General features: G+C 36.7%; 1 protein-coding gene across 1 annotated transcript in view; it reads right to left on the bottom strand.

Annotated features, from left to right (window-relative positions):
* Positions 1-1,664: 1,664 nt before the first annotated feature.
* The window catches only part of LOC135211728 (chromosome-associated kinesin KIF4-like), a 59,458-nt gene continuing 47,944 nt past the window's right edge, over positions 1,665-13,178 (bottom strand). Inside the window, exons 7-8 of the mRNA XM_064244973.1 lie at positions 9,518-9,715; positions 1,665-1,803 (exon numbers count right to left, since the gene is read on the bottom strand). Of these exons, the coding sequence (XP_064101043.1) occupies positions 9,566-9,715 (150 nt within the window). The 3' untranslated portion in view covers positions 1,665-1,803; positions 9,518-9,565. The remainder of the gene's footprint in view (positions 1,804-9,517; positions 9,716-13,178) is intronic.

Below are 13,178 nucleotides of genomic sequence, written 5' to 3'. Positions count from 1 at the left end.
ACATGGTAGAAATCCAGACTAGCAAAATCCACGAGAAATAAAGGAGGTGAGATGGATAAAAGGAAAGCATCAAATATCTGGTGTGTTAACTAAAGCAGGAGTTTCAGGGGAAAATATTAGAAATTAATTAGTGTAAAGAATTTGAGAATAATGAAGATTAGAGGGGATTAGGATAAGAAGAGGTTGGAGGGGAGGAAGGAGATAAGTGTGATTAAATATCAGTTTTAGAAATTTCATCATTATCATCTTATTTTCTACATTAGTGAAATGGTAGGTCCTTATTCATTTACGAAATGTATAAAAAGCACGTTGGAACAAGCAAAGCACATTGGAACAAGCAAAGCACTTTGTTGTGACAAAGAGAACTCTTATGAATAGGTTGTATGTATATTGTGGGTTGTATGTCTGTTTGGTGGTTTTTTAGTTGTAAGCTAGTGAAAAAATTCATGACTGATCTGAATAAAGTTGTGTTACTTATGTATTGAGGATGAAGATTTATTCCTTGAATGAAACTGAAGTAAATTGGAGTTAATAAAATTTTACTATAATTACCAGATTCAAATCTGTAGGTCCATACATGCAAAGAAAAAGTTAAATTTTTCAGTTTCAATTTCAGTCTCTACAACAAATAAAATTAGGACTAGAATTATTTTTACCCCACAGAATAAAAGAAAGGAAACTCAAGAAAAAAAATATTTGCCAAAATTTTCATGGAAGTTTCCACAGATCCACAAACAAATAAAATGTCAACCGTTCAGTGTTTCAATTTCAGTTCTTTATGTCTCTAAAATAAAGATTAGTAATATTTACACTCCCTGAAGATGAGGATTTAACCATAAAGCAAAGTAGAATGAAAACAAATGAAACAAAATTTTACCAAAATTTTCAGGTGAATTTCTACAGGTTGATGAACAGTAAAACATGACAAATTTTTAATGAATTTGTCAAGTGTTTCAAGCCACACTCTCTTTCACCCAAAAAATGAAGGTCAGTGTTATTCATATACTCTGAGAATTAAAATTTAGTCATAAAATAAAACAAGTAAATTTTAGGAAATAGACTTTTACCAGCATTTTCAGCTGATATCTGCAGATCTATATGTACTGAAAATATGTGCATTATCAGTTCCAGTTTCACTCCATGACCAAGAAATGAAGATTTGTGTTATTTACGCACATTGAGGATGAAGATTTTGTCACAAAATGTAATAGAGAGAAATTGCAGAAAATAAAATTTTACCAGAATTTTAAAGGAAATTTCAGAAAGGCCATTTACAGATAAAATATGAATGTTTCAGCCGTTCAATTTTAGTTCTCTATGATTCAAAAATTAGATTAGAGTTTTTTGTGCAATCTGATGATGAAGGGTTATTCACAGAATAAAATTGAAAGAAATTGGAGGTAATCAGAGTTGACTGGAATTTATAGGCAAATTTCCGCTAAATCTAGACTTAGGGTGCCTTGATAGATGATTTAGTGTATAAAAAAGCATTATCTAATAATCCCAAAATTAAGAAATGGCAGAAAGTTATCACATCCTGTATAAAAACTTTAAATTCATAAAAATTCAGTTCTCAATTCAAGTCTGGTTACACAGAAAATAATGAATTAGAACAATTACCAAGCTTTCTTACCTGCATTTTCAACTTAATTTCTTACCTGGATTTCAGAGTTTAATTTTGCAACTTTTTGCTCTGACTGCTCTTTCATGCGTAGGAGTTTATCTTGCTCCTTTTGCTTCTTTTTTAAACCCAAAATCTGACCCTCTAATTCTTGCACTCTCTTTCGACGCTGTTCTGCAATTCTGCAAAAATACAGAAAAAAAACATTTCCCTAACTCTGTAACCACCCTCTGAAAGTCAAATCATTTCTGGTGCAGCAGTTACTTCTTATATAGTCACACAAATAAGAATAGTCGTATGTGAAAACATTTTCTGTCAAGGACCAGTATGTTAAACAGAAGGCTGAGCACACTAACATGAAAACCAACCTTTAAAACCTTTTGCATTCTACTGACACGTGACATTTGTGTATATAAAATATCTAAATGTATTTGTCTAAAAAATGGTAAAAAATTATTTATCTAAAAAATATATAATTTTACATATACCATATGAGATTAAGTTTTTTATACAAATCCATTATTAATAATTAGCTTTATTTCACATGAAAAAGACAAAACCACATTGACTGAAGATTTGGAAAAAAGTTCTTTAGAACAAACCAAACTCACAATCCAAAGTCTGCTAACCAATTAATCACTCTTCTAGGTGCCAACCTCCATTTGAAAGAGGGAAGGGGAAGAATGCCACAAGATTTTGATAAACATATTTGTATAAAGACTTATGTAAAAACATCATCATTATTATTAAGTAATAATCCCTCAATTATCCAGATTAATAGAGCCCAGGCCCTGTTGGATAAGGGTGATATCTAGATAAGGGTAAGTAAAAAAAAAAAAAAAATCTTGGGTGTTCAAAGGCAACTCTGTACTCTCTCTCCTCTTACCTTGTCAATACCACATAACCATAAACACTAAACTTTAAACAAAAAACTTTATTCAAAAGGCAATTATCTACCTTATTTCCCTTAATTTGAAAAAATATATTCTATGAATACTTAAAGCAAACCCCATTTATTCCTGTCATACAAACACACTACTGTAGGATAACCTACAATGTTTTTCATTTTACCCAACGTAAAATACAAGAAACAAGAACTGTATATAAGATGCAAGGGGATGGTGCAGATGCGGAGAAAATTGCAGATTCATGCACAAAATGAATAATTATGATGAAGGAAGATCAAATATATTGGAAAAGTTCAATTTTTTAATGTCAGAATTTCTGGAAATGAAGAAAAGAACATACCAGAACAGGAAAGAGACATGGGAAAATCCTTATTATTACCCTTATTAAATGAAGGGGATAACACACAAACCATCATAGTGATAAATGTGCAGGGTTTAGTTACGAGTAACTCAAAAAGAAAAATAGAGTTCTTAGAAGAACTAATCCAAATTTAAAAGAAAATAGATATAATGAATATAAGTGAAAACTGGTATCCCAAGAGACTGGTAGTGATGATCAAATAAAGGGGTTCCAAACTATTAGATCAGATAGAAAAAACAGGAATCAAGGGGGAACCACGATATATGGGAAAGACATAAAACAAGGAAAAATATATGAGAAATATAGTAACTCAGAATGTGAACTAATAGCGGTAGAATTTGAATCTGAAAAATTAATGAACATAGTTATATATAGACCCCCTGATACTAAAGAGTTCGACACAATAATAGAAAAATTAGAGGATATATGTAGAAATCACAAAGACTGGACTATTCTCCTATCCGGAGACTTTAACTTTCCTTTCATAGATTGGAAAGAATGAATAGGAGATTGTGGTTGTATTTATACATATTAAAAAGAGAGTAATAGTAGTGCAGATAAGAAGAGGCAATTTGAAAAGCTATTAGATGTGCTACTAGAATACAACATTCAACAAATATCACCTGCCAACAAGAAAGGAAAATACTTTAGACCTAGTATTTTTGAAAGAGGTGAATTATGTTAAAGAAATAATAGTTTATAATGCGAGTATTTCAGACCATAATGTCATAGAATTAACAGTCCATTCCAAAGCAAGTGAAATCAGAGATAAGAAAGATGAAAAAGTGGGAAGGATATGGAAAATACAATTTCTACAGTAAAAATAGAAAATGGTCAGAAATAAATGAAGAATTAAACAAAGTTTGGGATAAAATATTTGAGAAAATAGTGGATAAATATATACCGAAGAAGAAAAGTAAACATCAGTCATGCAAACCAAGAGACAGAAGGATCTTGTTCCAGAAAATCAGAAAGTGGAAAAAAGGTCTTGCAAAAGAAAAAAATGCATGGAAAGTGATGGAACTAAAAAGTAAGATAGAAAATGCAGAACAAAAGATTATACAATTAGAAGAAAATTAAAAACGGGACTTGGAAGAAATAACCCAAGTAAATATAAAGCAAAACCACAAACTACTGTACTCATATGCAAAAAAGATGAATAAAAGAAGAATAGAAATAGGTCCTCTAAGAAATGAAAGGAGATTAAAGAATGAAAAAAAAAGGAAATATGCACCATATTGGCAGAAAGATATAAAAGAGAATTTACCCCTAAAATGATAATGAAGATAATGATACGGAAATAAGGGATGGAAATAGCGAATATTTATCAGACATAGATATTAATGAAGCCGACATTGTGCAGGCTATTAATGAAATTAAAAATGGATCAGCAGCTGGGCCTGATGGTGTCTCTGCTATTTTGTTAAAGAAATTAGTTCATTCTATCACAAAGCCCCTTGCAATATTATTAAGGCAAAGTGTAGATACAGGCAAGATTTATGATGAGCATAAATCAGCATATATTACCCTTACTTACAAAAGTGGATCAAGATTAGAGGCAAGTAATCATAGGCTTGTGAGTCTAACATCACATATGAAAGTGTATGAATGGGTAATGAAGAAAAATATTATGAAACATTTAATATAAAATAATTTTTTAATATAGGACAACATGGTATTGTACCCGGAAAAAGTACACAAACCCACCGTGAGAACATATATAAAAATATGAAAAACGGAAAAGAAACAGATGTGGTTTATCTCGACTTTGCAAAAGCTTTTGACAAGGTAGACCATAATATATTAGTGAAGAAAATTAGAAAGCAATATAGTTGACAAAGTAGGAAGATGGATAAAAGAATTTTTACACAACAGAAAACAGATAGTTATTGCAAACGATGAGAAATTGGATGAAGCTAAGGTAATATTCAGTGTGCCACAAGGTATCGGTGCTAGCTGCTTTGCTGTTCGTTATTATGACTGCAGACATAGACAGTAATGTTAAGGACTTGGTAGTGAGTAGTTTTGCCGATGACACAAGAATAAGTAGAGAAATTACTTGTGATGAAGATAAAAATGCGCTACAAAGAGACCTTAACAAAGTATATGAATGGACAGAGGTAAATAGGATAGTATTTAACTCTGATAAATTTGAATAAATAAATTATGGAGATAGAGAAGGAAAGTTATATGCATATAGGGGACCTAATAACGAGACAATCACTAACAAGGAAGCAGTTAAAGACCTTGATGCGATGTTGAATAGGAACATGTTATGCAATGATCAAATAGCAATTCTATTGGTAAAATGAAAAGCAAAAATGGGAATGTTGTTACAGCACTTCAAAACAAGAAAAGCTGAACACATAATTATGCTTTAAGGATCTTGACTACTGGGAAAGACTACAATTTTTAAAATTATATAGTCTAGAAAGAAGATAACACTACAGTAAGTCCTCGGGTTACGCCGGTCTCGACTTACGATGTTTCGTGGTTACGAACGCGCCCCCATAAAAATATAAAAAATAATATTTTGCGTCGTTCCGTCTTACACGGTTTAGCGTCGTAAGCAACGTAAACAAACGCGAACTAGTTCCGGGCGCACGGCGGAAGAATACGCTTTGTGGGGGAGAGGACGGCGTCGCTTTGCTACGCTCATTCCTCGCCCATACGCCATTTTGGTTGTTTACACTGCCTCTCTCTCCCTCGTGTTGTATCGTTTTTGTAACTTTTTGCTCTTTGTTATGGCTCCCAAGCGCAAGGCGGACTCTTCTGATGGTAGTGCATCGAAGAAAAGAAAGGCCATCACCATGGAAATTAAAGTGGACATTATAAAGCGATCTGAGAAGGGAGAAACGCCAACAAACATTGGCCGCTCGCTTGGCCTTAGCCGTTCGACCGTTGCTACCATTATCAAAGATAAAGAGCGCATCGTTGAACATGTGAAAGGATCTGCTCCTATGAAAGCGACAGTGATAACTAAGCAGCGTAGTGGTCTAATAATTGAAATGGAAAGGTTATTGGTGCTTTGGTTGGAAGACCAAAATCAACGACGTATCCCAGTCAGCCTTATGGTGATTCAGGAGAAGGCGAAAAGATTGTTTGAAGCGTTGAAAAAAGAAAAGGGGGAGGGAAGTGAAAGTGAAGAGTTTGTGGCTAGTAGGGGTTGGTTTATGCGATTTAAGGCTCGGGCCAATTACCATAACCTTAAAGTGCAAGGTGAAGCTGCTAGTGGGGATGAGAAAGCAGCGAGTGAATTTCCTAAAACGTTGTCTGAGATAATTAAGGAGGGGGGTTATTCTGCTCAGCAAGTGTTTAACGTAGACGAGACAGGTTTGTTTTGGAAACGTATGCCTAACTTCTGGAGGTTCTTTTTCTCTTCACTAACCTCCCCCAGTCTCTCCAGCACCGCAGCTTCCTCTCCAGTGTGCAAGCCAATCAAATTAATAAAGGTAAGGAATTGTTCTCTCGTTGTTATTGATAGGTATTTACATTAAATCATGTGGTATTTTTCAATGTTCCGACTTACGCTGAAAATCGTGTTACGACGCATCTTAAGAACGGATCAACGTCGTAACTCGAGGACCCCCACATGAAAATTCAGCATGGAAACATATAGAAGGAATTGCCGAAAACATCATGGAGCTAAAAAATATCAGAAAGAGCAAGCAGAGGTAGATTAATAGTGCCCAAAACTATACCAGGAAAACTAAGTAAAGTACACAGGACATTAATCCACTACGCACCAGCATCAACAATGCAGCGTCTATTCAATACGTTGCCAGCTCATCTGAGGAATATATCAGGAGTGAGCGTAGATGTGTTTAAGAATAAACTCACAAATATCTAAGCTACATCCCGGACCATCCAAGATTGGAGGATGCAAAATATACCGGAAGATGCATTAGTAATTCTCTGGTAGACATTAGAGGTGCCTCACACTGAGGGACTTGGGGCAACCGAGCAAGATGTAAGGTAAGGTAAGGTAAGGTAAGGTAAGGTCTCTCTCTCTCTCTCTCTCTCTCTCTCTCTCTCTCTCTCTCTCTCTCTCTCTCTCTCTCTCTCTTTATTTTGCTTTGAGGTTTATGTATTTCATAATAAGTTACAGTACAGTACTCTTACATATCTCTTAAAGGCACTTGTAGATATAGTATATATTTACTAGTGGGGTTGATAACCTTACCTTTTGCCTGTTAGAAACAGATGCAAAAAGCTGGATTCCTTAGGGATGCTGAGATGAAAACAAATAGGAAACATGTCGTGTGCATAATTGAGTTCGTTGACGCATTCCAAAGACATGAGTTAATCACAGGAAAAGTTATCGAGTTTCATGTATGTAGCACACGTGTATCTACATCGGTTAGTGGGTGTACGTTCGTACATGCAAGTCACGGAAAATGACATAATCTCTAGTATGTGAATTAACAGAGTCATAAGACGACAAACTGTCAAAGTGGAGAGTAGCGATTTTGGCGTGGAAGAGGCGTTCGAGGTCCATCAGAAAAGATGGATTCGAAGTCACCATATAGGTAAATGGGATTTCACTAGACATGTTTTAACCCATGATAGGCAATGAAATTTTGGGACAGAAAGAGATAAAAGGGGGTACTTGCTTAAATATGATTTTGGGAAGAATATGATAGTTTAATGTTTCCTTTCTTTTTTTAGTTATTCTTAACCCATTTTATTCCATTTTCATGTTAGCTATTTTGGGAAACAGAAAGTATATTTTTGTAATAGTGGGAGTTTGAAAATGCCTAGTTTGATATTTTACTTTCAGCTCACTTCAGACGGCGACTCTTACAGGGAAGCATGAAAGGTAGGTCATGTTACCAAGTTAGGAGTTTTTTTCCATTTGTCTAATCGAGTGTCATTTTGACCTCGTAAGATATCCTTTAATAAAATGCAGAAGCAAAAACATATAAAATGATACAAAACAAGCCCTAATGAAGTCACTCACCTGTCTACCCCTCTTCACCCATCCCATACTGCATTCCCACCCCACTTTTAGCCAAGAAAATTCCTTTCTTGCTCAACCCACCTTCCAAAACAACCCTTTTTCTGTATAAGTTCTTGTATACAGCCTTATTGCTGCTTCCCTCCCATGGTACCCATCCATCTCAGACTCCTCCCCACCACCTTAGAAACTTCTCCAGGCTTCCCACATCCACCAAACCCTTTCTGTCTCATCATGTGTAAGCAGTGTTACCAACATTTTCCTTACGCCACACAGCACTGCCAATCATCAGACAGCAGTTTTTTCAAATATTTTACAGTGTGTTTATATATAATCTTTGGTCTCTGGTCCAGTGCTGTTGGATAAATTCATGTTTCATATCCAGATAATCAAGGAATTACTGTATTATTATCCAGAACGTGAACCTCTTCATATGAAAAAACCCACAGGGGCCACTGACTTGAAATCCAAGGTTCCAAAGAATGCTATGTCTAATAAAAAAAAATAACAGAATGTAATGGGAAATACAGAAAGAAGAGATCAGTTACTACAGAATAAAATATAAATTAATAAAGAAATAAAGAGATGCCTATGTAAGTAAGTTACTCAAATACAAAAACTGTTTTACGGTAGTAATGCATTGCATTGTCACTTGAACTTTTGAAGTTCCAGTTGCACACCATCCTCAGGGAGATTGTTCCACAGGCCAATGGCATGAGTAATAAAGGACCTCTGGAACTGAGAAGTACAACAGCGATGCAAGTTACCGTATAGAGGTGCTGCGATTTGGCAAATCTGGTTGCTCTCAGCAAGAAAAGAGGATCAGGGATCAATTGTGAAAAGTAAAAGATCTATGTTAAAATACAACTTACAATAAGTTTACAGGCAAGGAACCAATTACTTATACTTGGCCTGCTTTGCAATCAAGGGGGTAACAGTACCAGAACCCTTGAAAATAATGACAACTTAGATGAGAAAAATAAAAAGATATACTACAACAGACAGCAGAGCATACAATGACCTCAAGAAATATTTCTATAAATAAGGTATACCACAACAGAGGACATAACCCTACACGGTACAAGTACCAGGCACTTGAGGCACAAAGAAAGCTTCTTCCAGAAAAACACATCATATATGCAAGAGAAATGAGGGATGATTGCCACAAAGAGGAGAAAGATAAATTAGAAGGCCTCGACTTACAGCACATGACCCGCCACATTGATCACTCTCAATATGAAACATCCATAGGTGCTGTGCCACAAGTGTAAGAGGGAAACTTGTCGAGGCCAAAGGGTAAAAGACCCAACAGTAAAACTAAAAAGCATACAAGAAGAGAATGCTCATGCTCCAGGAGCAATAATCGTGAGCTTGTAAAAACATACGAATGAACTTATTAAGAATAGGAACATAAGAATGGGATGAAACAGAACAATAACTTCTACAGAACACTGTTGTGTAGATCCTTCAATGCAAAGCACACCATCCAAGCAGTATTCAGCAAGCTGGGCATGCATAGTGGGGCTCCTACTTTCAAGTCAAGTGTGACTAGATCTATTTCACACAGAATAAAGCTAGTTATGATTTATAGATATAGTATAACAAGTAGTCTGGGGAATACAAATCAGCTTCAAATAGGGATAAAACCAGAACCTCTACTATCAACTTACTTATTGCTTGTTGAACCACTAGATGCCACCTTAAGTTGCTGCATAAGCTCATCTCTTTCTTTGGATAAAATATCTACATGTTTTTTCAAGATCTTGCTTTTCTTTTTCATACTGGATCTTCATGGCAACAAACTGCGTGTCATTGTTACTCATCTTGCTCATCAGTTCCTCTTTCAGAGCAAGAGCTTTATTTAGATCCTGAAAGAAACAACAGTATAAAAGATTTGACAAAAAACTAAAGCTAAGAACTAATAGTGATAGGAAAACCTTTATAAAAAAAAGGGCCTTAAACCATATCTAAAAAATTTTCAACATTAAGTTATTTCTTCTAGAAGAGTACATAAAATTTTAAAAAAATAAAAGACCATGACATAAATGATCAAAGACACAGGAAGGAAGCCAAAGATGCATATTTATACGGACAGAAGACTATTAAAGTAGATCAGACCAACACGAGTAAATAATTTAAGTACTGTACATTTACTAAACACTGAACATACAGGTACATGAGAAGAGGAAAGACAAATATATATAGTAGAGTGAATGAGGACGAGACTTAGGATTGGATCATTGTTTACACTCTTAATAAGCTTGCCTTCACAATCCAACATACCCACTACAGGTTTGTACCTTATAATCAGTAAGTGGAAAAGTGAGAGCAAAGTAAAAGAAGGGACAATAAAGGACACAAATATGGATATAAGTGTGTGTGTTCATTCATTTGCCCTTCCCCTTTGTTTTTATGGTCACAAACTAACCCGATGATAAAGAAAATGTATATGTCTGATCAATAACACATTGCTGATAATCTTTTTTTACAACAGTAATCTAGATCTATAAGCAATTTTGTTACTTACCTCAACCAATTAGTGACCTCCCTCACATAAAAAATTACTTTTATTACAAAAAAAGTCCAAATCATGGTTGTGGCCTCCAAATGACACTTCCATTCTTTAGTCTTCAAGGCAAATGAAGTAAAGAACTAAAAGTGCCCATGTAAAAATAATTTGGTAATATCTGCCTGCTCATTATATCACGTTTTTTACCAAAAACCCCAAGGTTAATGCATAAACCGCAAGATCTCTATTCGTCGATACTTCCAATCCTCTGTGCTTGAAAACAGATCCCAATATTGCCTTATAACCTTTGATAGTCGCAGTAGACAGATTCCTATCTGTTCTCAGATATAATAGAAAATCTGCTATTTCTGTTATAGTTGTTTTAGAAGATGAAACATTATGCTCTTTACACCAGGCTCTCAACACAGTCCACTTTGCCTGGTAGACTTTACTTGAAGATTCCCTTCTGCACTGAGCAATAGTTCTCGCCGCTTGTCTTGAAAACCCCTTCGCTCGTAAGAGTTGTCGGACAGTCTGTAAGCGGTTAGGGCCAGAGTGGATAGTCCTTGATGGAACCTCCTGAAGTGGGGTTGTCTGATAGATCTGTTCTCTGAGGAAGTAACCATGGCCAATCCACTAGAAGGTCTAAAAGATCTGGAAACCATTCCTGTGCTGGCCAGAATGGAGCAATGAGAGTCATCGATACATTGTGATGTGTTCTGAATTTGTTGACGACTTCTCTCACCATCTTGAATGGAGGAAAAGCGCACAAGTCCTTGTTCGACCAGTCCAAAAGCATTGCATCTGTCGACCATGCTTTCATGTCCGGGGCTGGTGAACAATAAAGGGGGAGACGATGGTTTCTTGCTGTGGCAAACAGATCTATCATAGGTTTCCCCCAGAGTTTCCACAATTTGAGGCATATCACTGAGTTAATTATCCATTCAGTGTGAATTACTTGCCTCCTGCGGCTCAGTTCGTCTGCGAGTACATTGAATTTTCCCTGAACAAACCTCGGAATTAATGTAGTATGATTCCAATTCATCCATAACAGCAGGTTCCTTGCCATCTCGCAAAGAGAAAATGAGTGTGTCCCTCCTTGTTTCCTTATGTACGAGAGCGCTGTCGTGCTGTCCGAATGTATCGCCACTATACTTTGTTGCAAACTTTGTTCGCGAACTTCAGCAATCCCCAGTGGATGGCGGTCAGTTCCTTCCGATTTATATGTTACTGTTTTTGTTGTGCATTCCAAATGCCTGATTCTTCCTTTTCCCCCAGAATCACTCCCCATCCTTCATCTGATGCGTCTGAAAAGAACACTAGGTTGGGAACCTGCGGGAGGAGGGATCTCCCTTCTGCAAGTCTGTCTCTTGACTTCCACCATTGCAGGTCCTCCTTTATTTCTTGTGTGATACGGAACATAAGAGTCCGGAAACTTCTTTCTGTTCCAGTTCGCTCTGAGGAAGAACTGTAGGTTCCTCATATGCAGTCTCCCATAGTGTCACGAACTGTTCTATTGAGGATAGTGTGCCCAAAAGACTCATCCATTCCTTTGCAGAGCATTCCTGGAGAACTAGAAATTTCTCAACCTTCTGTAGGCACAACTCGATTCTTTGAGGGGATGGAAAAGCCCGAAAACTCACAGAGTTGATACTCATCCCCAAATAGACTATTTCCTGACTGGGTAGTAACTGAGACTTTCGTCTGTTTATTAAGAGTCCTAGCTCCTGAGCTAAAGTCAGGGTTTTCTGAAGGTCCTCCGTGCACCTCCTCTCCTTTGTTTTTGACCGGAGAAGCCAATCATCCAAGTAAAGGGATATCCTAACCCGATTAGATGTAACCATTTCGCAATGGAAGCTAGCACTCAGGTGAAAACTTGTGGTGCAGTCGAAAGCCCGAAACACAGCCCTCTGAACTGGTATATATTGTCCCTGAAGACAAAACGCAGAAACCTCTAAGTTTTGGTGTATTGGAATGTGAAAATATGCATCCTCCATATCAATGGAGATCATCCAATCCCCTTGACGGATTGATGAAAGAACAGACTGATTCGTCTCCATCTTGGACTTTGTCTTTGCACATAAAGGTTCAGTGTGTTTACGTCCAATTTGGGTCTCCATCTCCCTGATGACTTGGGGACAACGAACAGATGATTGTAAAAACCTGGGGTTAGTGGCTCTTCTATTAACTCTATTGCTTTCTTTTGCAAGAGGGACGAAACCTCTTCCGAAAGGGCGATGAACTTCTTTGAATTTTCTGAGTAAGCTGTCAAAGCTATTGGAGTGCCTGATAACGGTGGCTTTCTCTTGAACGGAATATAGTATCCTTTTAAAACCTTTATGATCCAAGGTTCCGCCCCTCTTGCTTCCCATTCTTCCCAAAACTGATGGAATCTCGCTCCTACTGGTGCACGGAGGACTGATACATTATTTCTTGGTCGAGGGGTTGGTTGAGGATTTTTTAATAGATTTAAGGGTGAAACGTGCTCTGCCCCTTGATCTTGGGAATCTACCGAATCCCCTGCCCCCGAAAGGGTTGTCCTGGGCTGGCTGGCGAGGGGCATACACTAGGGATATTTTCTCTAGTTCGTTTAGTGGATTGCGAGAGAAGATCCTGTGTTGCTTTCTTCTGCAATTCGAAGGCAACTAGCACTACTGTCTCTTCTGGAAACAGGTGCTTCTTATCCAAGGGCAAATACAACAAGGCAGACTTTTGAGTATGAAATACTCCCTTGATTGTAAAAGTCCTATGGTTGTAAAAGAACACCATAGTTCTCTCTTCTTTATTATTATTATTAATAGGGGTTAGTTTTTCCAGACCTC

Source organism: Macrobrachium nipponense, chromosome 4 (assembly GCF_015104395.2).
Source record: "Macrobrachium nipponense isolate FS-2020 chromosome 4, ASM1510439v2, whole genome shotgun sequence".
In the NCBI taxonomy this organism is placed as follows: Eukaryota; Metazoa; Arthropoda; class Malacostraca; order Decapoda; family Palaemonidae; genus Macrobrachium; species Macrobrachium nipponense.
The sequence above is the reverse complement of the archived record's forward strand: the minus strand, read 5'-3'. Positions and strand labels throughout refer to the sequence as shown.